The sequence below is a fragment of the Sphaeramia orbicularis genome, chromosome 24 (genome assembly GCF_902148855.1).
Source record: "Sphaeramia orbicularis chromosome 24, fSphaOr1.1, whole genome shotgun sequence".
NCBI classification, from domain to species: Eukaryota; Metazoa; Chordata; class Actinopteri; order Kurtiformes; family Apogonidae; genus Sphaeramia; species Sphaeramia orbicularis.
This window is the reverse complement of record NC_043979.1, coordinates 43231826-43257532: the sequence shown is the minus strand read 5'-3', so window position 1 is coordinate 43257532 and position 25707 is coordinate 43231826. Positions and strand designations below refer to the sequence as shown.

Below are 25707 nucleotides of genomic sequence, written 5' to 3'. Positions count from 1 at the left end.
CTGCATTCAAACATCTCTTCTTCTTTTAAAGTAGGTCCTGACCAACAGGAACCTGCCAACTGAGCAGAAAGATAATGGTCTGCAGAGGGTGTTAACATGTAAAACGACCAGCAGAAAAGTTCAGGTAGCATTTGGAGGACAAATGAACTTAATTCACTATTATTTGGCATTTACATGTAACCGAGGCAGCACTCTGTGGTGTTGTGATGGGGGCTTGAGTTTGTTTAATTCTTTTAGTTTCACATGACATTTCTGTTACTCTCCATCCCCATCAGGGACTCAAAATGTCCACATTTGCAGTGAGTCGACCTTTTGCTTTGTGAAGTTGGCGCTTGCCGCTTTGCTTTGGCACCGAATCACAGATACCCACTGAGTGTGTGATAAAATATTGTTGTATTACACAAAGCTCAGTGTAATTAGAAGATAAGTCACTTCACACACAAACACATATGTCGGAGTATGGATGGTTTGGTGGGATCTCCTAGCAGCCCTAATGGTTCTCGCCTAGCTTCAGTCTAAATGTCAACCTGACCTCTTCATCCTCTTTGTAATGAGAAAGTCCAGACTGAGCGCTTTTTAACGACTTTGTCAAACACTCACAGATCAGCCGCTGGGGCTTTTGGAAGGCGAACATCCATAGACTCCCGACTGAAGCAGGTTTAATTTTACCCCTGCTTAGCATCAGAAACGTCTGACACAACCTTTATGTCGTGACTGACTCTTATCTGTTTGTTTTTGGCCTAGTCATAGCAGTTATATTTGTCAAAGCGTGGGAAAAAATCACCCAAACTCGATGAGCAAATGGACTTGTCTTTGTGTAAACGGCACAGTGGTGCAGTGGTTAGCACTGTTCTGTCACAGCAAGAAGGTCCTGAGTTCGATTCCAACACCAGGGACCTTTCTGTGTGGAGATTGCATGTTCTCTCCATGTTTGCGTGGGCTCTCTCCAGGTACTCCAGCTTCCTCCCACCATCCAAACTAGGGATGTAATGACATAAAATTGCAGATGGTTAGTATTACCGTTTAAATTCTAATTATCATAATAACCGTGTTTGATTACTGCACTTTTAAAGATCTGCTTTTATGTCAAATATTTGAGTATAGTTTTAATTTATTACAATTTTGATTTTATATATATAATATTTGGAACCAATATTCACTTTTAAAGTCATTTAAAAAGTTCGTTAAGCATCTTTGTGTTATTTATGCAATGAATTATATACATTTTTCAAATCGGATTTTAGTGTGATTTAGTGATTTTTGATTTTTAGTGTTTTAGTGATTTTTGTGTTTTTTGTCCTTTTGTGTTAATATAGTAGGTTAAAGTGAAAAAAATAATAGAATAGATGAGATAGATGAAGTTGTGCTGAAAAAAATATACCAAACATGGGTATAATAAACATTTCTGTATATTGTACATAAAAGTAAAATCAAAAGTACTGAAAAACGGACAAAATAGGCTCAGACCACTAAGGGTTAATATTTGAACGTTTCTGCCAGAGAGAGTGCATTGTGCCACTTATTTTATTAGTTTTTTTTTTTCTTTGCTGTTGTTTTTTTTTTTTTTCAAAATACAACTTGGTTTAGTTATTTCAGTGTGTGTATCAGTACTTTTTGAACATTTTGAGCACAATTTCAACAATACTGCGATAATAATGATAACCGTGATAATTTTGGTCACAGTAACCGTGATATGAAATTTTCATATTGTTACATCCCTAATCCAAACACATGCACTAGTAGGTTAAAAGGTGTTAAATCTAAATTGGCCATAGGTGTGAATGTGAGAGTGACTGATTGTTCGTCTTTATATGGCCAAGTCATTTTTTAAAATGACATTTAGTTCTTAACTAACTCACCTGGTTAAATAAATAACAAGTGGTGCCAGGCACAACAAACCCCACCCCTCACACATATTGTAGCTTATTTTGGACATCTATCCCGCCAATGTCATCATGTCTATGCGTGTGCTGATGTCAGCATATCAATTGCCTCTATATATGTGCCAAGTTTGAAGTAAATGTTGGAGAAAAATGGCACGTTTGCATAATCTGTGAGACAAATTTGTAAACGATTAAGTGTAAAAATTGTGTTATTTGTGTAAGCAATGCGATCTTTGTAACCCCTTGACCTTATGACCTGTTTGTTTTGTTTTTTTGTTTTGAATCTGTAAAAAAAAAAAGTAAAAAGTAAATGGGAGAAAAAAAAAAGATTTTTAAAAAATCATAAAAAACTTTGACCTACTTTTCCCAAAATGTAATCGCATCTCTTCTTGGTCACTGTCAATCTATATATCAAATGTGGTATGGATTCAACCAATAGTTTTGCTGCTACAGATATGTGAAATTTTATCCATTATAAGTAAATGGGGAAAAAAAAAAAAAGATTTTAAAAATTCATAAAGTATGTGAACTTTGACCTACTGTTCCCAAAGTGTAATCAGATCTATTCTGGGTCACTGGCAATCTATAAACCAAATGTGGTATGAATTCAACCAATAGTTTTGCTGCTAGAGTGTTAGCAGACAAACGAAGAAACAAACCGAACCAAAAACTAAAAAAAACAAAAATACCTCTTAACTCTCTTTGGGGAGTGGGGTAAAAATTTGGATTATGATTTATAGATTATTATTTTTATTATTATTTTACTGGTCCGGCCCACTTGTTATCACATTGGGCTGAATGGGGCCCCTGAACTAAAAATGGTTTGACATCCCTGCTTTAGAGGCTTCTCATCCAAAACATGGAAATGATATGATGACGCATTTCACTGTTTTTTGTTTGATGACAGAACCGATAAGTGGAATCGTTAAGCAAAGAGACTAATGATTCCAAGGAACTGAGCTACTGGAAACCAGTTCCCTACAAAAACCAGTTCTCACTTCCCGTCCCTATTTCTGGTTAAAAAGTTGAGTTATGCTGCAGATTATTTGCCAGATATGTGTCTAAATCTGCACCTGCTGCATGATGCTATGATGATAAGTGGCTCCTGAGACGCTTCACTCTCCCAGGAAATGTTTTCATCAGATTTATTTGACAGTGTGGCCCCTGGTTTTGAGAGGAGGGCCATTTGGAAGTCTGCCACGGCTATATCTGTCAGAGCACTTTCAATTTTTCAACCCCGTGCAATTCATTTGTGGTTAAACTTTTTTTCGGGTTCTCATGTCTCCGCTGATGAAAAGGCTTCACTCCTTGTGCATTTTTTTTCTAACCTTGCATATAAATCCCACCGGGGGGACTTTATCCCATGGTTCCATTTAAGTGTAAATCCAGAAACACTGATATAAATGAAGCCGCAGGAGATTTAGAAATTCTCAAAGCTGCACTTGAAATGAGACTTGGGATGTTTTTGTTAACAATCTCTGAGAATGAGATTGTGTGGGATATTTGTCAAGTGTCTATAATGACTCTGACATTAAACAGGGGGATTTACCTGCTGTGTTATTTTTCAACACGCACCTATAGTCACTTAATCTGGGTTGGAGCTCCTCTTTAGGATGGAAAGATCAAGCTGAGCTGATTTCTTTATCGTTTGAGCACATTGGGGAACATTCAGTACTTACTACATCTGGTATAGAACTATCCCCATACAATCCTTCAGGAGAGGCTTGAGGAAGTAGCTGTGGTGGAGAAGGTTTGGGAAATTTTGCGAAATCCCACCACAATCAGTGTAAGTGACTTAAAATACCTGCACTTCTGTTAGAACTATATAGCGATGCACTCCCATTCTGAATTAAATGGGTCAATACACTGCAAAAAGTGATTTTCAAGAAAGGGAAATTAATGTATTTTGGGGATATTAATCTGTTTTTTTGTTCTAGTTTTAAGTGCTGATAGAAAAAAATATCTTGGGAGTGCAAGAATGTCAACCTTGTTTTTAGAACATATATCTTCCCCTCTCTAGGTCAGAATTTGCTGGTTATTTTGAGTACAGATGATCTAGAAATGAGCTGTAATAATGTCCAACACAAGCAACCGATGCATTGCCACGTATGCAATCAATGTTTTCTCCTTATTTTAACCCATAAAGACCCAAACATCCACCAAATCATCTACTGATATAAAATGTTTAATACCTGTTGAGCTACTAATCCTATTGATCCAAGTAAATAATTGGTGTAAAATAGAGTTTGTCATCTTTTTATGGCCATCAGTTATGACCCATTTTGACATTCAGAGGCTACATAGTTACTGTGGAAACACCGTCATCTTCTGCAACATTGATTCACCAGTAAAAACCATGGAGTTGGATCAATGCCAGTGGATGGACACACTGGGTTTATGTTCAGTTAGAGATAGAGTTCACTGAAAAAGTCACATTTTCTTCAGTTTTCTCTGTTTTTGATACAATAACCCTCAACTTTACTCCACATGCTTAGTAAATGAAATGTTGGAAAATACCTGATTTTCACAGAAAAAACACAAAATACAGAACGTAATATTACAATAAATGGTGATAAACCACTTAAAGGATGGTTAAATATAGAGAAATATTAATTTGGGAACTGCAACAAATGTCACACTGGGTCCTTACGGGTTAAGCAATAATCTTAATGCATTTTTTTCTACATTAAAACACAGTGACAAAGCAATGTCAAACATCTTTACTGATCATTATCACCAAGATTTGTGTTGTTCCATCACAAGTCATGATATATCATATAGTATGCAAAGTATCATTAGTGTTGATAGTAAAGAGCTGTGAAGTTCTACCAAAGGTGCCATTGTATTGGACTGTAGAGATATGAACTGAGTGTATTTATGTGACCACTAGAGGGAGTAATGAGTCACTCTGCCTGTCTCCCATAGTGAGGAAAACTAGCACTAAGGCTGAGTCAAGAATGAAAACCGATAAACTATTTTCTTACCAGCTTTGAGCTAAAATTATCATTAGAGTGTTTGGATGAGAACCATAGTAAACAACTTTCAGTGTGTCAAAGAAACTACACAACAAAAAAAGCCACCTGGACACTGCTCTAAATAAAAACAATGGAGTTTGATGCTATAATGGCAGCTTTTTTTTTTTTTTTTTTTTTTTTTTAAATTCTGAGGGTTATGAAGGTATAAAGTTACTATGGGATGTTATTATGTTTGCTAAGAAACTATGACAGTTCTGACCTTGTTTGTTGGATTCCAAACAGATCTAGTGCAGCTATTGACAACATAAACTGCATAGAAAACAGCTGATTTGTGGTTTTACTGTGGCTGTTTTCTGTCTAAAAACAGAGCTAAGCTAACAGAGCTATAATGTAAACTATCAGCTAATGCAGCATGTGAACATTATAAGACACTGTGTTATTTTGAGCAACTGTCAAAATAAGTGTGTTTTGGTTTGAAGAATAAAACTTGATGATTCCATAATACAGATGTGCGGAAACAATGAGCTTTACAGTTTTTTCAGTAACTGATACAGTCTGTGGATACATGGTGTTGATTCATTTGTGGTTTTGGTCTCCTACATAGAACCCCTTTAAATCCTTTGTCTCTTTGCTGTTAGTGTATTTTTTACTTTGATAAGATCGGTACATTTATTAACTAAGACATTTGGAAACTGCTAAAATAAATCCATTCTCTCTCTCCCTGTGGGTGAACCTTTCTGCAAAAATCAATGCAAATCTATTCATAGCATCTTTAAAAATAAATATATCTTAAAAAAAAAAAAAAAAAGGGGTGAGCACACACAGGGTACACAACCTCTGTTGGCAAAGGAAACAAATGGACTATAATCCTCATTCCAAATGGATTTCCTTGTGTTTGTATGACTTGGACCTACATCCCTGTGTGTGCAGTTTAACCATGACTGAGCAAAAATCTGAAATGTAAATGTTTCGAGTGAAGATATTTTAGCCACTCAGGTTTTTATCTCTTTAAAGTGTTTCTATTTGAGGATTTAGACTTTTTCAAGTAAAGGATCTGTGGTTTATGTAGAGTTATTAGTTGTGGCAGGTACATTTAGGTTTGGGTTGCTAACGTATTTAGACAGTGGAGGTCGTCATAAGCACTATGTGATTTGAGGAAGGATGAGGGGGGATACCCCCCCTTGTTGTGAACTAAATGACCTAAATGGGAACCAGCCTTCAGTGGTGCAAAGAGTCCAAGTAGAGGTTCATCATGGGATTTTAAAGGTCTATAAAACACTTGTTTGCCACAGGAAAAAGCTCATTAATCAGATAAGATATCCCTAAAAATTATGATCCTGAAAATGCATTACGCACATCTGAAATTCACATCTGTGACTTTCTTAGACAGTGTTGAACTCAGCATGAGATGGAAGCAACTTCAGTTTTGTTGTCCAGAAGGTTTTTTGTGTCATGTAACTTAAAATGCAGAGATTCAGGACATACAGAGAATAGAGATATCATTTTTCTCTGACCTTGTGAATAAAAAAGCAATGCAAATTTTCTAAAAAGAAGTAAGAATAGAATAAGAATATATAGGTGATATAAAGAATAAACTATAATACAGTATAAAGTGCATATTATTATTATTATTATTATTATTATTATTATTATTATTATTATTATTATTATTGTTATTATTATTTTGACCTTTATTTAACCAGGAAAAAAGCTCATTGAGATTAAAAATCTCTTTTTCAGGAGTGTCCTGGCCAAGATGGCAGCAGAAGTTACACAAAATAGAAATCACATCCAAATGTCCACACTAAAAATACACATAAAACACAATAAAGTCAGTTCTGAAACCATTCATAAAACACAATCATAAGAACATACTGTAGATATAAAACACCACCATTATTTTAAAAGGTACTAAGAGTATAACAAAGCATCTCAAAGCTGAACCTGATTCAATCTATTAGAAAAAACATCTACATCCAGATTTATCCTTTTCTCATTCATTTATAATGACTTTGAATGTATTTAAAGAGACCAGTTCCTTCAGTTTAATCTCCAACTATATAGTTGTTCCAGGCAGTGGGAGCAGAACATTTATGGCCCACCATGATACTTTGAATTTATTCACTTAGTCTTTTATTCCTGATACAGTATTTTATTTTTTTATTGGACTGTCTTCTCTCTGTAGCACTTTGAGATTCTGCTAAAGGAAAAGTGCTTTATAAATGCAATTTATTATTATTATTATTATTATTATTATTATTATTATTATTCAAAGGCTGTCTTTCCCAGTTCTGTTCTGTTCTATATGTAAGTATTTACAATAGCAGTAGTAATGTTAAACAGCAACAGTTATGAGGTGAATATTGGATAAAAACGGCATCAGATATGATAGTAACAGCAGCAGGTGTGACAATAGTGCAATAATTGTCCCTGGTTTTGGTGAAAACGCTATGTAAACCATTTTAATTACTGTAGACGGACTAACGACAGCGTTATACAGTTATAAAAAGGAAAGAAGGAAGATAACAGGATGAAACCGTAGAATTAGAAATGATAGGTATGATATGCATAAATCATACTGTTTGTGTCTTTTCTTTTCAGGAGGACATGGAGAACAAGGCCATGTATCTGAGCACATATGAAGAGAGAGAGAACGGCTCCATGTACGAAGAGGCCTACGATGGCCGAAACCTGTCCAAACTCAACCTATGTGATGAAGGTGAGACTGAATACCATCAGATACCTGTACATCCACACTAGGGTTTTAGGCACGTTTCAGAAATACACTGTGAACATTCCAGTGCACACAATAGAGACTGACAGACCAATGTGTGTGGTGTACATCATCACTGCTCAATTAGTGGGTTTACATGACACTTAAAAGACTGACTAAAACCAGACTTTAAAAGTGCATGTAAACATAGACTGCATGGACAAAAGTAATGGGACATGTTGAATTCAGGTGTTTTCTAACAGGGGTCTGGGCTATAAAACAACAATAACAGATGTCATAATATGGTTTTATTTGGGGATAAATATCATTGCATTGGTTAGTTATCGTATTTTTAATTCTTCTTTTTTTTTTTTTTCCCCCGTGTATTATTTATTTCCCAGGAGGTTTTCACATAAGCCTTTTTTGGCTTCAGTCCTCGCCTGCACAGTGATGTTACTTGTTTGAATGTTGTTGTTTTTTAATTTTTCTTTTGCTGTTTTATGATTTGCAAATAAATAAAAAATGGAAAAAAAACAACAACTTTGGTTAGAATTGTTATATTTGCTTCCAAAATGCCTCAAAGAATCATCTACTTTCGTCACATCTCACTTAGGAAGAAAAATCTTCCATTAAACTTTAAGGAAATATGGATGTTTTTATCTCAACTCATCATGAAAAGGACATCTTACAGCTGCAGACATGATGTGTCCCAATATTTATATCCATATAGTTTATAAACATATTTCCTTAAAGTTTAATGGGAGATTTTTCTTTCTAAGTGAGATGTGAAGAAACTGATGGTTAGTCGTGGTCGAAAATTATTATTTACAGTCAGAGCATGAAAAATATTTTAGAAATTTAGAGGTAGATAAAAACAAAAAAAATCAATGTTGAGAGAAATTAAGTAAAAACCATCTGTGTGGCATTTTGGAAGTAAAGATAACAAACCAAACTAACCAATGAAATGAGATTTATCACAGTATGAATAAATATAATAAAATTTAACATAATAAAACTACAATATGACATTTGTTATTGTTTTATATTTCAGACCCCTATTAGAAAAGAAACACCTGAATTCAACGTGTCCACATACTTCTGTCCATATAGTGCATTAGCTGGACTGAAATCAAAGTTCTAATAGTGGGACTAACGCCTAGTAAATGCGATTAAAAGTTGATTTACTTCTGTATGTAAACAGATCAGTCAGACTTTGGCCCCTGAACTAAAATGACTTTGACACCCTTGATTTTTTTTTTTTAATATCTTCAGTGTCATTTTTGCATTTCACAAATTCATCCCACGGGCCGGACTGGACCCTTTGGTGGGCTGGTTTTGTCCCTCAGGCTGTATGTTTGACACAAGGTGATGACTACAGTGTACAGTTACAGGAGTTAGTCATAATGTACCGTACATGTAGCTCTTCACACACGTTTATTATTAATTTTCATGAGCCCTCCTGCACATGTTCTCAGACTGATCCAAACAGTAACCAATACAGACTCATGTGAACTACCACACACAAGCCATGCTGTCATCATCTGGCATCGGCGCTCTTCTCTCTGGTCATCTATGAAAGCCAGGAGCGTCCACGACCAACATCTGCGCAAGTGTGTGTGTGTGCATGCGTGTTGGTGTGTGTTTGTATGTACAGGTGCAGCTGAACGAATCCACAGTTGACCCTCTGGCGTTCTCAGGTTTCCACTCTGGGCTCGGCGAGCTCGGTGGGAAAGACTTAGTGGACATTAACTGAAGAATTTGTTGACATTTAACGGAAGGTGGACAATGGCCTCACACATCAGAGACGCCAGTTCACATTCAGAGTCACTAATCCGCCGACGTTTTCACACCTCGTTCAATTAGGGGAACTATTTGTGTGTAACTATTCTGGTCATTTGGGTCGAAGGAATAAGGAAAACACAAGACTGTGACTCAAAATGGGTGGTGGGGTCACAGATGCCTTAAAGTTTGATTAGGGTTAATGAGAATTTATTGAATCCAGTTCCAGTATTGATATCACTTATTGATTTCATTCCCTATTGATTCTCATTGGATTCGGGAATAATCTATAGTACAAATGGCTTTGTTTGCATTAACTCTTTAATGTCTGATATGTACAAGCATTTTGGATTTGATTCGAACTAAACTCCTAAAGGGTTATAAAGTTGTATTTAAAGTAGGTATGCAAATTATTGATTAATCCATTTGTCATTAGTTGGTTGACCTTAATGATCGATTAATGATTAATTGATAAGTGGCAATTTTCCTGACAACCTGAATTTCTCTTTCGATAGGGTCTATAAGAATAAAAGCTAAAAATTGGGTTAGGTTGGTTGGTTCTGCAGAGAAATTCAATAAAATAAATGGATCTGAAAAGATTCAACAGTACTGGCGAACCATATGTGCTGAGGTTAGTGTGGTCATTAAGCACCAGTTACAGCCTAATCCATTATTGTGTCTATTTGGATGTATCCCTGAATCATTGAGAACGCATAAGTATACCGTTCAGTTTTTGTTAATGTTGGGCCGAAAGGCTGTTATGACCAAATGGGTTGGAGAAGAACCTCCTTCAATACATCTGTGGAAGTCTTTGGTATCAGACTATATTTCTCTTGAAAGACTAAGATTTTATATTAACGATCAGAAGGACGTCTTTACAGCAAAGTTTGGAAAAGTGTTGGAATATCTGGGAACTCAGACTGCAACTACCTGAAATAGACTTAATAGGAACTTTTGAGATCATCGCTATGGACATATTTTGGATCTGCCTTATATTTCATACAACCTGTATGTACTGCACCGGACTGGATAATTTTGAAAATGTTCAATAAAAAGAATGTTATAAATAAATAAATAAATAAATAAATAAATGGATCTGAAGAGGGGCAGTTTAGAAGGAATGGGCATTTCTGAATTTGCATCACTGACACGATGGAGTGAGATTTCAGCAGAGACAAACTGCATTTTACACCAATAATTTACATGTATTGATAGAATTCGCAGATCAACAGGTATTAAACAGTTTAGATCAGTAGATGGTTTTGGTCACCAGTGGCTGTTTGGGTTTTTATGCGTTAATTGGATGCTGTGGGTAAATGTTTCTACATGTTGGAGGTATTTTCCCCTTTGTCATAATAGAAGCTCTTCAACTGTCGGAAATGGCCCTAGTGTCATCTTTACTGGTGAAATACAACCAGACTTTAGAGGCTTCTGAACCAAAATACGGAAATGATGCAATGACACATTTGACATGATGACATCGCTGAAGTGATAAGTACAATCATCAAGTAAACAGACTAATGATTCCAAGAAATTGAGCTACTGGGAACCAGTTCTTGATTCCATCCGTACTTTTCTGTCACCCTAATAAGGCAGAGTTGACATTCTTGATTCCCATCCCTAAATATGATCCAACTATGATTCACTGAGCATGATGGGTTAGAAACACTGTGCATCAGGTTGTATTGGAACTCTTTTCTGTTGTTATGAACGTCTCCTTCACATGAAACACTCCGTCATCATCTGTAATTACAGGAACTGTAATTATAACAGCACATTATGGTTAATTAGACTATCATTTGTTACTGTATGTGCATAGATTAGAGCCTCGAAAGCTGGTGTTTTGTTTTGTTTGGGGCAACAAGCTGTGCTCACACACATCATTTCACCACCGCCTGCCAATTACACAGACATGTTGTTTATGGAAGCTGCAGCGCTTTGAAAGCAGCGTGTATATTTGATTTGGAAAGCTGAAGTAAAAGAAACAATACGCTGTCCACGTAAATTCCCTAATTTCACCAAAACACACATCCAGTGCCAGTACCTGACTCACACTGATCCCCCTGGAAATAAACAGACTCAGACTATGTGTCAAAATGGGTCGATTTTATTTGCTGCATCTCCAAGTTTACTAATAAAATAATCCCTGTCTAATCTGCCAGTTGGGTTCCGTCTCTTTGTCCAAACAGCGTGTTCTGCTGACAACAGACCGACGTCTCAGACAGAATATACAGATGTGATTTCCTGTGTTTACAGCGTCATGACGGATGCATATTGTAGCTTTTCCCCTTAAAATGTAATTTGGAAAACCTTTACTGTACAAATAAGCTTTTGAAACGCTAACATTTGTTTGTTAGATTTTTTCCTTTGTACGGTTTTCTTGGCTGTTCTCATAGAAAATCATAGAAACAGCAAAATCCAGAGTGCATAGTACAGAAGGTATGACGATTTGATGTTCAGTATGATTATGCACTTTAATAAGAAGCAAGAAAGTGATGCCTTAGATTTAGAGCTTTTTTCTGTAGACTTGACTGCTTGGACCAAGGGGCAAGGACCTCAGCCCCAAAATGAAGCCAGTGCTTTAGTGTCTTAAGGTGTAATGTCACTGAAGGCCACTAGGTGATGCTCTAATAGACTTTAACTGAAATTCTCTCTTAACAAGTGGTTCCAGGCACCACAAACCCCGCCCCTCGCATGTTTTGTAGCTTATTTTGACATTGATCCAGCTGATGTCATCATGTCTATGCGTGTACTGATGTCATCATATCAATTGCCTCTATATATGTGCCAAGTTTGAAGCGAATTGAAACAAAATTGATGTTTGTATAGACATTTGAAATTTCGCCCCCCAAAAAAGATTTTAAAAATTCAATAAAAAATTGGAACTTCGACCTACTTTTCCCAAAATGTAATGAGATCTATACTGCATCACTGGCAATCTATAAACCCAATTTGGTCTGAATTCAACCAGTAGTTTTGCTGCTACAGACATTTGAAATTTCGCTCATTATAAGTCAGTAAGTAAAAAGTAGTTTTACTGAGTGAGTATGTTAGCACTTAGTATAAGCTCATCCATGACCCCTACTGTTCCAAATATGGTCACTTTTGGCTCCAAAAGGCCAAAACAGTGATGGCCAAAATGCAAAGAACTGGAACTTCAGAAAGAAATGTGTGATGTCCCAGTTATTCGATCCGTCAAAACCCCTGGACCTTCCACCGGATCCCCTGCAACCCCTGTAAGCATGATGAAAAGAATAACAAACTATGTATACTATATACATAGAATTTTGACTATATACATATACATAGGAGTATGAAAAAAGTGGATATTATATTGATAAGTCCTCGGGGGTTCTCGGGGGTTCTCGGGGTTATTGAACAGCCTGAGTCATACTTGCGCCGACATTAAAGAAAATGCACAGATTTGTGATAATTTTTAAATCAGTGGTGTAATTTTTCCAACTTAAGCGTATAAAAAAATACAAAAACTTAAATTTTTTCTCTCTGTTTTGCTTTTTTCAGTGTCATTTAATCTAAAATACCACTACACACCCACCTGACCTTTTAACTTGCAGCCTTTTGCAACTTGAGAAAATAAAATACTGGAACACAAATGGACTGAGATTACTTGTGCAGCTCTAGTTTTAACCCATAAAGACCCGGTGCTACTTTTATGTCAGTTCCCAAATGAAATTATCTCTATATCTAACCTTTCTTAAGTGTTTATGATGATTTATTTATAATACTATCCTCTGTATTTTGTATTTTATCAAAATAAATTAGGTATTTTCCTGCATTTAATTTGCTGATCATTTAGATGTTCATAAAAGCTCAGATTAATGTTGTGGGTTATTATACTAAAAACGGAGAAAAGTGCAAAAAAAAAGTGACCTTTTCAGTACAATATATCAATAACTGAACATAAACCAAGCATTCCTAAACTCCATGGGTTTTACTGGTGAACCAATGTTGTAGAAGATGACAGTGTTTCCACGGTAACTACGGAGCCTCTGAACGTCCAAATGGGTCATATCTGATGACCATGAAAAGATGACAAACTGCATTTTACACCAATTATTTACATGTATTGATGGGATTAATGGACCAACAGGTATTAAACAGTTCACATCAGTAGATTGTTTTGGTCGGTGGTGGATGTTTGGGTCTTTATGGGTTAATCTAGTTAAAACTTGATGAATTAACCCAAAACATTCATAAGAAAAGTCAGCTAATTTCACATAAAGGCTGAAGGAAGGTAGAATGTTCACCCACATCCATTACCCTAATAGTTCTCATTTATTCAATCTTAGATAAATTAGAAGAGGTTTTGTGGTTTTCAGTGTGGAGGTAGGAGTTGGCAGGTATCCTCCAGGCAGTGTCCATCTACTCTGTGAAACAGGCCAAACCAATTACCTTCAGCTCTGACATGAGGGCTATGATCTTCACGTTGGAAGTACAGTAAACAAAGTGTTTCCCAAAATGTCAAACCGTTCCATTACTGGAGTGTTTTTGCACACAAGGATGGAGGCAGAAACGTCTGAAGGCAGAAAAAAACGATGTGATAATTTGTCCCTTAAGCCGCAGTGCAGGTTGTACTTTCCCGTCTGCTTTTCATGAAGGTGTTTGTGCTGTGTGTAGGTGTTTTTGTCTTCTTCTTGAAGTGTGTGTTGTGTAGTGCAGCGTGTGTTGAAGTCATGAGGTGGACCGACTCTGAGTGCCATTTGTGTTTCTATACATTCCATCCATGTGACACACACATCTAATCCAGCTGTGTTTGTTTTACGCTCAGCGACTGTGTGTTCTTCATCATCGAGGGGAAGTGTGTAAATGTGTGTGTGAGCATCAGCAACAATCCACTGACAGATTGTCACGCTCCAAATGAAACCATGCTGTTTGAGGCCGCGCTGCAAACGCACAATGTATATTTAAAAGTCAGACTCAAGACCATTCACAGGAAGATGGAATGACATTATATAAGCCCAAAATATCCCAGAGGGCATCGAATTTATTATCAGGTCACGTGGACGCGGTGATTGCATCTGTTTGTTCTTATTAGGGTTGGGTTGATGCTGATAGTCATCACAATCCCGAGCCCAGAGTAATTACTAAGGCTAATTTTCCACATTGCATTGGAAGCAGCTTAGGCTAATTATCTGGCGTGTCTTCAGCGCCTTCCAATAATTGATTACTTTTGTCTGATTAGGTAATAATAGCCATGCAACCAGATTGCAGACCCTTGCTCCCTTAGATCATGTTTACCACGCTGAATAATTAGGTTAGATTCACTTTCACTTCCACTGAAAGAAACATGTTTACTGTACGCTGTTAATATATTCCTGTAAAATATACTCCAGGATGTGGATTCATGTTTTTGTCAGCAGTTGTGACATCATAGTAGGTGTGATTTCACTATCAGAGCTGTCAGTTTTATTATCAGGCAATGAATGCATGGGTTTAATGAAGTTTATGTGTATTTTTATGTGGTTACAAACACCGGTGAAATATAGATTGATTACATTTGTCATGTCTTCTGAAACTGTCAGCAGGTTAAAAAAAACATCTTTCCTCAAACTTACTTGTCTGATCACAAGAAAATCTCTAACTAACCTATGAAATATAGTACATTTAGAAATGGTACTTTCTCATCTCATCTTTAAGAAAGTAATCAGGTTGATGGATACTATCATGCAACATCTACTTCATTTCTTTTCAGAGTTTAATCTATTTTCACATTATCTGGAATGTGCAGACCTTTTTTTGTCCACGAGGGGCAATTGTTCCTGCTGCAGTAGAAATAAAAAAAACAACAATGACAATAACACAGTGAGACACAAGACAACAATCACATAAAATCAAGGGTAAATGGAAGCTTTACTGCCTGCTGAGTTAAACCGTCGCAGTTTCAGTTATAGTTGTGGTTAATAGGTTCCATTAACGACAAAATGACTTTGTTGCAGTGTTTTATAAAGTTTACACTGATTCCCTTTTGTCCAAACTTCTGTCTCCAAAAAGGCAAAATGGTGATGGCGTAATCAGAAACCAATGGGTGACATCACCGTTTCTCCATCTGCTGATTATATACTGTGTATGGCGGGGCTATTCAACAGGTGGTCTGTGAGCCAGTACCTATTTGTGACACTTCATGCCATTTTGCGACGCTTGGCAGCATTTTGTGACACTTTGCATCATTTTGCAGCACTGGCACTGTTTATAGAAGGCCAGCAAGACCACCTTCAATATGTTTTTTTTTTTCTCTCTCTCTGTTTGACCAGCTTCAACATGAAAACATGACTCATTCAACGGAGAAGAGATGCAAAGTTGATGGTGAAAATAGAAAATTTAACAACTGGACTGTTTTTTGTTCATCCCTTCAGCACAGTCATACACATACGGAAAGTTGTCTATGTCCACTTTTAGTTTTTGGACTTTAATATAAAAATGGCAAATATGTGTTTTTTTTTTTTTTTTTTTTTCAGAGAAGAAAACAATATTGATGTTCATAAATAGTTGCAAATGTTATGTTTACATTTCTGACTTGTACTAAAAGCTAGCAGTTACTGTGACTGATGGTATGTATTATTTTAAAATATAACAGCAGGTTAACGGTTAAATAAAAATGTTGAAATTGTGATGGCGATTGTTAGAGTAATACTACAGGGGTCTGGCCTACAGTCCACAGTATTCTGACAATTTAGCCCATGGGAAAATATAGTTGAATAGCTCTGGTCTATGGTGTCAGTACACAAGATAAAACTATCAATTGGTGCAGCTGATGAACCATGGTCGTTTCTGTCACAAACCAACAAATAACATCATGATATTACATATTAGAGTCAGATCATCGCATTAGAAAATACTTTACTGGCTAAAATTCAGGATATTTATTTTACATGAAAGAGTTTAACATGAATACATGGACTGAATTCAAAGTAATGATGATAACAATGATGGTAAGTTACAAGGTTTCCTCTTTAACTCATTTTTTTTTTAATCCCTTTTTGTTTTTCTTTGGTTCTTCATATGTTTGTTCTGTTCTTGTTCTGTGATGCACTTTGTGACCTTGTATAGATGCTGCATGCACATAAATGAAGATGACTGATTCATACTTAACTCCAGCTGTCACTTCACAGTGTTGGTGGAGAGTATAAATAACACTTTTATGTGCTGATGTCTGAAAAGCCAAATTCCTGTTGCTCTGGCTGGAGAGGGTTTTGACTCAAACAACCTCCCAAAATCTCTTTATCCTTTTGACCTGAAGAGAATGTTCCCTCAGCGTCAGCAGCCTAATCCATGCCTCTCGCCAAGCGATCTGACAAACACAAACAATGTTTATTGTACATAAACAGAACTGTGTCAGTTTTATCAAGATAAAATCCTAAACATCTGTTCGACCTCGCGACAAGGTTTAAGTAGTGACATGAATTACACCCTCTGATTGTGTGCACTTGGGTGAAGTATGTATGGAATCTGCTTGGTGAGTGGGGTTGTATAAATGTGGCCATGTGTGCATCACGATGAGTTGCATTTATCTTCAGACAATATGTACAAGCCTCACAATTACTTCTGCAGGATAAGAAATGAATACTATATGTCTAAACCACATTAACCAGGGGTGTCAAACATGCAGCCTGTGGGCCAAAACCAGCCCACTAAAGGATCCAATCTGGTCCAGGGGATGAAAAGTGCAAAAACTACTCAATCATTGTTTTTCTGAACCCGCTTTATCCTCACTAGGGTCACGGGGGTCGCTTGGAGCCTATCCCAGCTACTTGTGGGCGAAGGCGGGGTACACCCTGAACAAGTCGCCAGTTCATAGCAGGGCTGAACATATAGAGACAAACAATCACTCTCACATTCACACCTGTGGGCAATTTAGATTAACCAATTAACCTATCAGTGCATGTCTTTGGATGGTGGGAGGAAGCCGGCATACCCGGAGAGAACCCACGCAAACACGGGGAGAACATGCAAACTGCAAAAGGGCCCTCCCCCATCGACTGGTGTTGGAATTGAACCCAGGACTTTCTTGCTGTGAGGCACGAGTACTATCCACTGGACCACCGTGTCGCCCACTACTACTCAATCAATCAAATTTTAGTTATACAGTGCCAAATCATAACAAACGTTATCTCATGACACTTACATATAGAGCTGGTCTAAACCAGACTCTTAAAGGAGTGATATTTTGCTTTTTTAAATGGAATTATGCATTTTAAAACATTTCTCTGTGGTCTACATAAACTGTAAATGCTCTCCTTGGGTCTGAATTCTTCATTAATTCAACTCCACAGGTCCATCTTCAACTGTATTTCTGAGTAATGACACCAGAAAGGTGGTTTTGAGTGCTGGCCCTTTAAATGTAAATGAGCAACTTCATGCCCCACCCCCTCCAGGTTGTTGGCTGTGCTGCTGTGAAATATCTTAAGCAAAATAAGTGTAATTTCAATAATATTCTGCCTGTTAATAAATGTGTTGTGCCTTTATAGATCTGCAGCAATCTGAAAAAAATTGCCATATATTTGCATGAAAGCAAAGAAAAAAATTAGAGAAAAAGAGAAAAATAGGAATTATTATTTATAGGTTATTTTGCTATTGTTTCACTGATCTGGCTGCTTGAGAATATTGTGCATATCAGACTTTATGTGGCCCCTGAACGAAAATGAGTTTGAACTCCTGCCATAAACAGGCGTGTGTTAAAAAAGGTGATTGTGTCTAATACGGTTATTAAATGTTTGATTGGAATCTACCATTTTTACACAGTAATACAAAGCAGGCGACTATAAATAATATTTCTCGGATGCATTTACTGACTTTCTGCTGTATCCGTGTGGTGTTCAGGTTCTGGTAAACGCCGTCGGAAACAGGATCAGTGCTGTAGTCACCTGAACTCCCTGTCGGCCATCAAGTACGCCATCGTCTCCCTCTACATCCTGGTTCTTCTCACCATCTTTGGACTTTGCCTGGCAGGTAGGATGTGTCAACAGGTGTGGGTTACAGATCACATTAGACTGTAATCACCACTGAAATGTAGTAGTCTGGTGAATATGTAAATGCAATGGAAATGTACCAAAGAGCACAAACAGATGGTGGATTTTGTGTGGATTTTATATACAGTATATGGTAAACTGTAGTATATCACCTGGGAGTTACCACTGTTTAATAGATAGATGCATTTAGAAAATTTAAAGCAGAAATACTAAGAAACAAACACCACCATTACCCATCAACTGTAAAAACTGTGTAGTTATGACTAGTTTAAGATGATAATAAATCAGATATAAATGTTTACTTTCCAAAAGGCAGTCAATTCTTAGAAAAACCTACATTATTAGCTTTCATGATACTATTACATTACAGTTTAAGCAGCATTTAAAAAGATGTACAATGACACAAGTCATATAGAGGTTGTTTTAGGTAAGTATTGATGTCATTTTCTGGTTTAGATCAAAATAATAACAGAATTTCCAAAGTAATGAACCCTTTTATACAAGAATTCATTTACCAGATTTGTTAAAGTCAATGTAAAATCGTGTTTTGTTTTTTTTCAGTAGTAATTCCTTTGTATTTACATACTTGTTTACTAGTGATAATTACTAGTGCAGTAAACTAGCATTTACCAGGTAAATATTAGTAATTATGGGTCTGCATAAGGAAGGCTTCTTTCATTGGATAAGATTGTAAAAGCTACATTTTCTGCTGCTTTAAACAGCACCGTGTCTTCAGCTGAAACAGAAAGTGACCCCATTGATCCCTTCTTTCATTCCCTACATTGGTCACACTTTGTCAACTTCTCAAGTTTCAGTTTAATAGTCAGGTCTTCATCCACTAAACTGCCGCCACTCGTGTCGTGTTGTTTACAGAGACAACATGAAGTCATGTGTCCGTTTAACAGAGTGTATATGAGGCATGTGAATATCTATACATATATGTGTATATGAGAAATCTGGAAACAGGAATACAGCAGTGAAAAAATGATCTGTACAATTCACTGAAATGTGAGACTGTGGACATCTGTAAAATCAATCACTTTATAAGGTCACTGGATTGGCCTCCATTTGGTGTTTTATGCACAGCTGAAGTCTAAATCCAAATTTTATTATCATATAGGACTTTGGCGATTGTTGAGTATTACTATCAGTATTAGTGTTATTATCGGTATTAGTATCAGTATTAGTGTCAGTATTAGTATCAGTATTTTTAATATTTGTATCAGTATTGGTGTGAGTGAGTATTAGTATCAGTATTGTTATTAGTATCATTGTTGGTATCAGTGTGAGTATTAGGATTAGTATGAGTATTAGTATTAGTGTTAGTATCAGTATTAGTATCAGTGTTAGTATTATTATGAGTATTAGTGTCAGTATCAGTATTGTTATTAGTATGAGTGTTGGTATCAGTATGAGTTTCAGTATTAGTATCTGTATTGGTATTCGTATCAGTGTTGGTATCAGTATGAGTATTAGTATCAGTATCAGTGTTAGTATTTGTATCAGTATTAGTATGACTATTACTATCAGTATTAGTATTAGCATTAGCATCAGTATTAGTATGAGTATTAATATCAGTATTGGTATTAGTGTGAGTATGAGTATTAGTATTAGTATCAGTATTGGTATTAGTGTGAGTATGGTTATCAGTATTAGTATGAGCATCACTATTAGTATGGTTATCAGTATTAGTATCAGTATTAGTATGAGTATTAGTATCAGTATTGGTATTAGTGTGAGTATGGTTATCAGTATTAGTATGAGTATCAGTATTAGTATGAGTATCAGTATTACTATGAGTATTAGTATCAGTATTGGTATTAGTGTGAGTATCAGTATCAGTATTAGTATGAGTATCAGTATTAGTATGGTTATCAGTATTAGTATGAGTATCAGAATCAGTATTAGTATGAGTATTAGTATCAGTATTGGTATTAGTGTGAGTATGGTTATCAGTATGAGTATCAGTATTAGTATGGTTATCAGTATTAGTATGAGTATCAGTATCAGTATTGGTATTAGTGTGAGTATGGTTATCAGTATTAGTATGAGTATCAGTATTAGTATGGTTATCAGTATTAGTATGAGTATCAGTATTAGTATGAGTATCAGTATTAGTATGGTTATCAGTATTAGTATGAGTATCAGTATTAGTATGAGTATTAGTATCAGTATTGGTATTAGTGTGAGTATGGTTATCAGCATGAGTATCAGTATTAGTATGGTTATCAGTATTAGTATGAGTATTAGTATCAGTATTGGTATTAGTGTGAGTATGGTTATCAGCATGAGAATCAGTATTAGTATGGTTATCAGTATTAGTATGAGTATCAGTATCAGTATTACTATGAGTATTAGTATCAGTATTGGTATTAGTGTGAGTATCAGTATCAGTATTAGTCTTGGGTGGTGAAGCAGTGAAAATGCAGAAAACTTCAGCAGATTAATCTGTGGAATCCAAAGGGTGAAAGAAAATGCACATGTTACAGTGTTATTCCTGTGGTTCAAAAGCAGAGCGTTGTGTCTATACTTTATTCCCAGTGCTCTATAATCACTATGACATCAGCATCCCTCTAGGATATAATATAATAAAGGACTTTGTGGTTCACAGAGTACACACATGCACCATAAAACCCTCCTAGTTAGTCTTCAGTAACACTCTGGGATGTGGCTGAAACTTTACACTCCACTCAAACTGTCTGTTCTGGTTTAAACAATGGAGAAACACACTCGCACAGAAAATTAATAATCATTTGAAGCAAAGTCCAGCTCATCAAGTCTGGTTTTATTGAGTTTTCTGACTTGGAAATAAACTGAAGGGAGTAACTGGGATACCTGTTGTGTGGTTTGGGAAAAAAAATCAGTTTTCAATGCCAGAAGTCACACATATCTTCTGTTTTATGCAACTTCACTCTGTCTTTGAAATAATTTTTCCATGCACGGTGCACATTTGACCTCTGAGTTTCCTAACGCAGCGCTCTGGACATGTGTGGCACATTTTAACTTGATTCTCACATGAGGAAGTTGGAATTTGTCACAGCGTTTTGAAGCATGACAAGCCTGGCCTTTTACACACCAGGATAACAGACGGGGATCAGATAAAGCGTGACCGGGGTTTTAACTGGTGCGGTCCTGTACTTCTATGGGAAAGTTAGGGTTCGACCCGCTGACGGAAGGTTGACTTATGCAACTCGGAGCAAGATTTAAGTGAATTTTCTATGAGATTTATAAGACCATGATAGAGACACATACAAGTCTCTTTATCAAGTCCAGCTGGATGAATAAGTACAGGATGTAGTGTCTGCAGTGCTGAGTTAATGCAGTGTAGAGCAAAAAGAGCTGGTATTTTATGGTTGATCTTAACCCATAAAGACCCAAGGCTACTTTTGTATCGGTTCCCAAATGATTTTTTTTCTCTCTATTTAACCTTTCTTAAGTGATTTATCACTATTTATTATAATATTATCCTCTGTGTTTTGCATTTTTCAGTCAAAATCAGGAGTTTTCCATTATTTAATTTGCTGATCATGTAAACCAGGGGTGTCAAACTCATTTTCGTCCGGGGGCCACATTCAGCCCAATTTAATCTGAAGTGGGCTGGACCAGTAAAATAATAGCATGATAGTCAATAAATAATGACAGCTCCAAATTGTTTTTATTACAAAAAATAACATTCAACTATGCCAATATTGACATTTACAAACTATCCAAACAAGAAGGATGTGAATAACCTGAAAAAAAATGCAATTTGTTAAGATATATAAGTACAATTTTGTCAATATTCTGCCTCGACTTATTATTTATACATATGCATTACAGATCAGATCTACAAAGAATACGAAGAATACTGTTAAAATTCCACTTAATTTTCTTTAGACATTTCAGGTTGTTCATATTTGTTCAGGTTATTTGCATTTTATTGTTAAAGGATAGTTTGTTAATGTAAACATTTTCATAATTTAATATTTTTTTGCACTAAATCAAAGAGAAAAATTGGTGTTGTCATTATTTATAGGTTTTTATGGTATTATTTTTGAGTTTGTTGCCCAAACTTGCCCTTTGCAAATTCATCCCGCGGGCCGGATTGGAACCTTTGGCGGGCCGGTTTTGGCCCCCGGGCCGCATGTTTGACACCTGTGATGTAAACGTTCATAAAAGCTCAGATTAAACTTGAGGTTTATTATATCAAAAACAGAGAAAACTGAAGAAAAAGTGACTTTCAGTAAAATCTATCATTATAGATTCAAGGTAATTATCCTGTAAAGACCTAAACAACCACCAGCAAGCATCTACTGATATAAAATGTTTAATATGTTTTGATCCATTAATCCGATCAATATATGTAAATAACTGAGGTAAAATGCAGTTATTCATCTGTTCATGGTCATCAGATATGACCCATTTGGACATTCAGAGGCTCTGTAGTTACCGTGGAAACACCATCATCTTCTACAACATTAACTCACCATGAAGTTTGATAAGTAACAGTGGTTGTAGACACTTGTTTACGTTCAGTTAATTCTCTCTCTCTCTCTCTCTCTCTCTTTCTCTTTTTTTTTTTTCTCTTCAGTTTTCTCTGTTGTGGTCTAATAATCTTTGAATTCCCTCTGAGTTTTTATGAACATCTACATGATCAGTTAATTAAATATAGGAAAATACCACATTTTTATTCAAAAGTGCAAAATCCAGAAGATAATATTATAATAAATGGTAACAAATCACTTATTAAATGCTAAAAAAATGTTGTAGGTAAATGTGGAGCTTATTATCAAACTAATCCTCCATAAATCTATAGGTGGAAGTGACTTTTATCTACTCCTGAAGCATAATATGCGCCATTAGCTTCTGTCGATACAGATAATTTGTAAAATACCCTAACCTGTGTTTTATAATGGAAACCATACTAGACAAGTGACTAACATATATACTTTTATACTTTATCCTAATTTTCCAAGTCATGAGCAGACTTTCTTATGAATGTTTAAATTGTGCTTTTTCTTGCTTTAACTTTCTACTGAAGATCCCACTAAAGCAAAGCCTTCTCCATCAGTAATTTATATACGATCAGTGGATGACCAGGGCCTGGATTCTTCACTTACTTTTTGTGGCTGTAGATGCTGTTTGAGCCATCGACAGGGCTTAGATATGGAACCACAAACAATATGTCTCTCTAACTCCATGTCCTCCTGTGATTGGCACAAAATGAGTGAAACTGTAATGTGGAAATTTGGATGTGTGAGTTATGGAAATCGGCATGAGCTTGTTTTGTCATATCGCTCACGGTGCAGTAAGAAATTCCAGTCTTTAGAGCTTACACCGCTGCAGTCCCTCCTCTGGGTTGATTTGGAAAAAACCCTGGCGTGATGCCTCCGTCGCCTCATGGCCAAGTCGCTGGTGTGTGCGTCGCTATATGAGGAAAGGTTTGGAGGTGTGTCAGGCTTTACGGCTGTTACCTTTAGTGAACCCTGCTGTGGCCTCCTTGTAAATGTCAATTCTGTGTTGTTAGGGAGAGAGAAAAGTAGAGATGGGAATCAAGAACCGATTCCCAGTAGCTCAAACCTCTGGAATCATTGGACTGTTTGCTTAACGATTCCACTTATCGGTTCTGCAACGTCATCATCATCATCGTCATCGTCATCGTCATCATCATCATCATCATCATCATCATCATCGTCGCCTCTAAAGCAGTAAAATACTGTCATAATAACCTATAAATAATGACAACTGCAAATTTTTCTCTTTGTTGTAGTGTTAAAAAAAGTAAAAATACATGAAACGTTTACATTTACAAACTGTCCTTTCACAAAAAATATGAAGAAAACTGAAGAAAAAGTGACTTTTTTTGTAAAATCTATCATTAACTCAACATAAACCAAGTGTCTCCATCCACTGTGATTGATCCAGCTCCATGGGTTTTACCTGTCAGTCAATGTTGTAGAAGATGATGGTGTTTCCACGGTAACTACGGAGCCTCTGAACATCCAAACAAGATATATGATGCTATTGAAAAGCTGAGAAACTGCATTTTATATGATTTATTTGCATGTAGTGATAAAATTAGTAGGTAAACATGTATTAAAAATCTTAGATCAGTTGATGCTTTAGGCCACCAGTGGTTGTTTGGGTCTTTAGAAGTTAAGAAATTTCAGGTTGTTCATGTTATTCATCTTTTTCGAAGGACAGTTCGTTGATGTTACATTTTCATAATGTACTTTTACTTTTTTCCACTCATAATAATTACTTATTTATATATTATTATGTCATTATTTTACTGGTTTGGCCTGCTTGAGATCATATCGGGCTCTGTGTGGCCTGAACTAAAATAAGTTTGACACCCCTGGTCTAAGGAATGTTATGAATCTTTAGGCTTTCAGAGCTGATACAGATGCACTGATATACCAGCCAGCCAGACTTATCAGCCCATATCAGTACTGGTTTATATGATGTGTCACATAATAGTTGATGACAACACCAGTATCTCCTTAGAGCCACAGAATGGACTAAATGAAAACTTCTACAGTGTCCCTTTAATACTTCTTAAATCCTAGTGTCATATAAAAGTTGTATGAATCACCAACAGTAATCTGAACCTGTGGCCCACGCTGCTCTGACGGGCCACATGGAAAGGATTACTGTAAAAAATGCAGCTGGCAAATGCAATCTAAAGAATGCAATATTGCAGCTGCTCTCGGACCCCATTAATGAAGCTTTAATCGAGTGCTTGGTAAGATTTTCACGTGCCAAAAACAAAGCTGAAATAATCATCGGCAGATAATTTTGCACGACGGTTTAACCAACGTACCTTTTGGCTTGTCACGCCTCAAAATGAAGTGACTCCTCATAAATACAAGAGGCTGTCCAGCATCTCACCAGAAAAAGAAACACTGATGATAGGAAAGTCTATTATCCCGATGATCTAATGAGCCTCTAAATTTATCTTGAGTCTCCCTGTGGGAATAATAATACTAATAAAATAACAGCACGTCTCTTATTGGCCGTCTTTTAAGCCTGTGTGTGCCAAAGTAAGTGACTACAAAAGCAAAAGTTTTCCAGCAAGCGCCTCGTAGATGACAAAGTTTGGGCGGTCATTCAACAGGCAGAGACACTGACCATCATGGGAGTTGAACATCTGACCTTTCAATTAAGGAGCTCTCCTCTGTCTGCATGGAGATAAGATTAGAGGAATCCTAAACCGATAAGACAGCTCCAATCCACATGATGAATGGACCAGGACACATGAGGCTCTTTCATCCTGTGGCTTTCACACTTCCATGTTTCTGTTGCTTTAACCACGATAACACTGAGGTATTTGACTTTAAATTCCAAAGGGATTCCTGTCATTTGCACATCACTGCAAGCATTGAAGAGAT

The 25707-nt window shown here is 36.4% G+C and overlaps 1 protein-coding gene across 1 annotated transcript in view; it reads left to right on the top strand.

Moving 5' to 3' along the window:
* scara5 (scavenger receptor class A, member 5 (putative)) overlaps positions 1-25707 on the top strand; it is a 137974-nt gene that overhangs the window by 5592 nt on the left and 106675 nt on the right. The window contains exons 2-3 of the mRNA XM_030128938.1: positions 7460-7577; positions 18189-18317. Of these exons, the coding sequence (XP_029984798.1) occupies positions 7466-7577; positions 18189-18317 (241 nt within the window). The 5' untranslated portion in view covers positions 7460-7465. The remainder of the gene's footprint in view (positions 1-7459; positions 7578-18188; positions 18318-25707) is intronic.